This window comes from Colletotrichum chrysophilum, assembly GCF_026319265.1.
Source record: "Colletotrichum chrysophilum strain AFK26 chromosome Unknown scaffold_83, whole genome shotgun sequence".
In the NCBI taxonomy this organism is placed as follows: domain Eukaryota; kingdom Fungi; phylum Ascomycota; class Sordariomycetes; order Glomerellales; family Glomerellaceae; genus Colletotrichum; species Colletotrichum chrysophilum.
In genome coordinates this window covers 178,836-184,163 of record NW_026517370.1, presented here as the reverse complement: position 1 = coordinate 184,163, position 5,328 = coordinate 178,836, and the positions used below count along the sequence as shown (strand labels likewise).

General features: G+C 56.2%; 1 protein-coding gene across 1 annotated transcript; it reads left to right on the top strand.

Moving 5' to 3' along the window:
• Positions 1 to 2,439: 2,439 nt before the first annotated feature.
• CRF1 (copper resistance protein) lies at positions 2,440 to 3,686 on the top strand (the record flags this gene model as incomplete). The annotated part of the gene is made up of 2 exons (XM_053181777.1): positions 2,440 to 2,533; positions 2,653 to 3,686. 2 exons carry the CDS (start codon positions 2,440 to 2,442, stop codon positions 3,684 to 3,686), a joined length of 1,128 nt encoding a protein of 375 aa, XP_053034318.1.
• Positions 3,687 to 5,328: the final 1,642 nt, after the last annotated feature.

Genomic DNA, 5,328 nt, shown 5'->3' with positions numbered 1-5,328 from the left:
GGCCAGTCCTCCCTAAAAAGGGATCTAGAACCGCGTCGTCCGTCGTCGCGGCCGTGCGGAATACACGTATTGATTAGTCCTGCAAAAAAAGTTGTGGAGATGAAAATGGAGGACGTCCGCGATGGATTGAAGATCGAAATAACGGTCCTTGCGGTCCCGTCCCCGATTTTTGTCCAACTTTTTTTTTTTTGATTAGCACATGCACAAACCGCACTCGTCCAGTGGCGGATGCAAGGAACAGGAATTTAAACAACGTGATCAACAAGTTTGTTCGGGGTGTAAATCTGTCCATCACCCGCGATTTGGCTTTTGGAGGTCGCGAGGCAGCGGCGAATTAACGTCGTCATCTGGTTTTCCCAGCCCTGAGCCCCCTGGCAGGCACGTCCGCCAAGAGCTGGGCGGCGGTTGGCTGGGGTTGGGTTGGGTTGGGTTGGCTGGTTCCCCCAGGGCCCAGAGATCTGCTGCCGAGGCCGCGCAGCGCTAAGGAAATGCCCGCGGGCGGCCGGCGGGATGGTACGGTAGAGGCCGCCTTAGGAGGATTAAAAAAAAAAGGGGGACACACTGAGGGATCGCGGCGGGCGGACGGGGGGCACGGGGGGATAGGCACGGGCGGGATGGGCGCTCGGGATCCGATCTGAGGTGACGCTGCAGATGTCACCTACTTGGCGGATCGCGTTCCTTTCCCTTTCGCAATGCAGGTCCAGGAATCTACCGCCCGGACAGTGGAAACATGATACATCGCCTTTCGTGGGTTTCTTGGTTCTTGGGTTCGGTTCGTGTTCACTCCCGCAGCTGTGGAAACATCGCTTGTGAATGGAGGCGGAGGGATGGAGGGAAGGGAGGTCCCCCCGGTGGTTTTAGAGTTGGCGAAACCTGGCACGGTTGCGATGGATGGCTGTGTTGCAGCTTTTTTGCTTGGTCGATGATGTAAAAAGAAGGGGGAAAGAGTGGCAGCGAAGAAGCGTTTGGGGTGGGAACAATGGTGAGCTTAAAGCATGTTTCGTCTGAACTGCACAGCCTGGAGGTGGTGAAGCCTCCCTCCGTTGGCCTCTTTTTTCCGCGGCGCCTCTCTTCTCTGCTGTCTCGAGGTTTCTACGGCGTACTGAGCATTATGCTACAGCACCAAAGCTGGGATCATGGGTGGTTGTCATGAAGCAACGCTGCCCAGTGTTGACAGCGACAGCTGGATGCATAGGTTTTGGTTCAGACTGCTCATCAGTCAGCCATCCCAGCCCTCCTGGGGGATGGAGGGTCCAAGCCACCCTAATTGGCAGTGCTCCAGCCACTCGAGTTTGAGAAGGTGCGTCCAACGGTTGGCCAGTCCGTCTCACCATCCTCTAGCCCCATCGGACGACACCACCGTGCTACACGTCTGATTGGGTGCTTCTCTCTTCTGGGCGCTGCACACCAACACTCTAAGACACTGCTCACATGAAGGCTCCTCTATTGGATGAAAACATGTCTTTTGCCTAAGTATAGCAAACAGGCCCAACTCTCTGCGGTTTGGTGCCAGTCCAGTGGTTGGGTGGCAGAGGAGAGAAAAACACGAGACAAGCGCGGCCAAACGGCAGCTAGGCAAGTCTTCCATTGAGGGTCTTGACTATCCGTACGAAGTAATGAGACTGGTGGACGGCCTCCCGGCACATCGGATGGTGGGCGCAAATGTACAGCCACCCCGGGCTACGCGTCCCCTGTAATAACCCAGGGTGCAGTCAGTCGCTCATCCATGATCCTTCAGCTAGCAACCGCCTGGCCCTGCTCCTGGCTCCTGCTTCTCACCATGGCAGGCGCTCCACCCAATGCCTTCGGGAGGCGCGAATGGCAGTCGGGTGCCGTGGTCGTGCCGGGTCTTTCTCAAACGTACGTCAGCCTCCTTGAAATCGCCTGGTTGGTTGGCGACTGCGGCAACACCCCTGGCCTATCCACCCCGCCAGCCCCTGGTACATGCTCAAACAAGCCTGGGTTAATCCCATGAGAAGACGAGTGTCGCTTTTTTTACACCCTCCACCACACACTACTGCGGTACAGACAGGCAAGTACGGAGACGTGCGCCTGCTTGCCTCGCCTTCAGCTGTGCTGTGCCTGCTCACGAGTTTCTGTCTGCCCTTCTTTAATGGAGACCATGACCCGCTTCACCCGTGAAATAAGGGGGCGGGTATTGTTTTGATTCTTTCCAATCCATGGTAATACCACTCACTCCTGAACTGAAGCCATAGTCTCTCGTTTCTTCTGCTTCTACCACATACTTCTCTTTCCTCTTTCCCTTCCTTGAAATCTATTTTCCTCAAACGTTCGTTCATACCCACCCCCATATCTTCTCTCGCCCGTTTTTGATTGATGATTAGAGGGTTGTTCCTCGCCGGTTGAGATTAGAGATTAGATACGACAACACAAACACACGCACATACACGTACCATACGACAGCAACACATCGCAAAGATGGCCATGTCCTTCGTTCGCCAGGCGTCCCTCGTGGCCCTGCTGGCTTCTTCCGCCTTCGCTCAGACGTTCACCGACTGCGACCCTACCAAGAGTAAGTTTTACCCTCCCGAGATCCCATCATCCAAGTGCAGGAAGTGAAGAACCGCAATGTCCACTTCACGATAAACTTCCCGTCCTCGCATGTACGCTCAGACTAACACCCTCCCGCAGAGACGTGCCCCGCCAACGCCGGCCTCGACAAGTCCACCTACACGGTCGACTTCACCAAGGGCGCCGACACCGCCGCCTGGACCACCGCCGCCGGCAACATCACCTACGGCTCCGATGGCGCCGAGTTCACCCTCAACAAGAAGGGCGACGCCCCCACCATCGAGACCTCGTGGTACTTCTTCTTCGGCCGCGCCGAGGTCCTCATGAAGGCCGCCCCCGGCACCGGCATCGTCTCCTCCGTCGTCATCGAGTCCGACGACCTCGACGAGGTCGACTGGGAGTGGCTCGGCGGCAAGAACACCGAGGTCCAGACGAACTACTTCGGCAAGGGCAACACCACCTCCTACGACCGCGGCGCCTTCCACACCGTCGCCGACTCCCAAGGCACCTCCACCAACTACACCATCGACTGGACCAAGGAGGCCGTCAAGTGGTACATCGACGGCGCCCTCGTCCGCACCCTCAACTACGCCGACGCCCTCGGCGGCCAGAACTTCCCCCAGACCCCCGCCCGTTTGAGGCTCGGCATCTGGGCCGGCGGCGACCCGGACAACAGCGCCGGCACCATCACCTGGGCCGGCGGCGAGACCGACTACACCAAGGCCCCCTTCACCATGACCGTCCAGTCCGTCTCCATCACCAACGCCAACCCCGCCGGCAGCTACACCTACGGCGACAAGAGCGGCAGCTACGACAGCATCGTCCTCGGCGCCGCCTCCGCCGCCGGCGACAGCACCAACTCGGGCCAGAACGACACCTCCTCAGGTAACAACTCTTCTTCTTCTCCCTCCTCTGCCTCCGGCTCCGTCTCCGTGACGGCCTCCTCTGGACTCCCCGCCGCCTCCGCTTCGTCCGGCCCGCTGAAGAATGGAACCACCACAGGAGGAACGACGATGCAGCCCACCGTCGCGCCCACGGCGACGCAGTCCGGCGCTGCGGCGAGCGCGAGCGCCACCGGCGCGGCCAACGTCCAGGCCGTCGCTGGCAGCGCCCTGTTTGGCGGTATCCTTGTTGCGCTTGCTGGTCTGTTTTAGAGGAGATGAGATGGGATCGAGAGTTGTGTGTGTATTAGATTCTACAATTTTTATGGGTTCTATGGGTTACCTGTGTCAACGACGAAAACTACCTGACTTTTGTATAATATGGGACGGGAAAAAGGGTCCTGTTATTTTGAAATCATATACCAATTTGTTTTAAAACAAAACACTATTTCAACATTGTGTCAAACATCAAATGCCGCCAGTGAACGTGCCGCGACTTCGGTGGCTCTCATTACTTGTCTAGTCGGCAACAACTGGCATACCGTCGTATTCTCTCTGTGCGTGGGAGTTGAGTGGTGAGGTGAGTTGACTCCACTCCTAACGTTGACGGACACAAGTCGGCCAGCAATGGAGGTGCAGTTGGTTTAGTCCAGATTTCATTGTGTTACCTGCCGCCCCAGAGCCTCAATCGGGTCATTTCCCTCACCGGCACGCAGATGATATGAGTGGACGTCGGGCCGCGTAACACTGCGTCGTAATACGAACCCGACTATCGATACGGCTAAACCACATGAGGCCATCTCCACCAGCCGACCAGCCAATTTGACGCGTTTTGCAGGCTGGTCTGTCTGCGGCTTTTGCCATTAGGCGTCTTATATATGGCTTTTCAGGCTTTGCGGGAATTAAAGCAGCTTCAGTGCCATTTCCACGGGCCATGTGGCTTTTATAAAACGGTGAGCGCAGCCCTTCATGTCTAGACACAGGAGGTTGTGTTTGGTGAGCAATAGGTGGCTACTAGACTGTCCGGCTTCAGGGGCACAAAAGGGGGCCTCGCATGTAGATAGAGAATCCGGTCATGTTCTTGAAAGATACGGGAGAGGGGCAGAGAGAAACTGATGGTAACATGAAATGCTTCGAGCTTCCGCGGCCTGGCGAAAGCTGCAATCCATTGTTTAGGCGGAGACGACCACGTTTGCAACCGAGTATGCGAGATACGGCCGCCGAATATGTCACAGTATTTGTGCTGCGGTCCCAGAGACTCTATGATGACGGTCCCTTCCGAGGACGACAGAACCTCCGATGCAGCAGCATGCCCACAGATGGGATGAGATGGCAACGGGCCCTCGGAGCGTGGTCCAGCTTCCCGTGAACATGCATTTCGCCGATGAAGCCTGAAGGAATTTCAACAATGGTTCAGGTCTGGCGCGACGATGGCTTATTGTATTGATCAATGCTGCCGGTATGCTCACAGCCACATAAGACGAGGGTTACTTCTAGCCATTCGGGCAAAGTACTGCTTACGTCTACTACCATCCTTGTGTTTATCCCAAGTATGCTGCTCATTGTTCTTGTCGTTTAAGCCGTTTCCAGGCAGTCAGAAGTATCCTCCCGGATAGCGATATGTCTTCTGTGCAGATTGGGTATACCATACCTACCCGCGTGTTCACAATAGCGTGTGTACTCCCTAGACGTCTTGGAAACACCACCCGTAGATACTATGACTTGATTCGCGCCATGCGATCGCTCTTACGTTGGTTCTTGGCTTCTTGGCTCGTCAGCGTGGGTTTCAACCATTTCGAGGACCCTGATAACATCGTGATGTGACGTTTTTCCCCCCCTTTCCATTCCACCCAAGTGACTGGTTCGTTCCGCTATGTGTCTGCGCAGCAGTCCGAATCGTCAAGAAGAGCTTCGA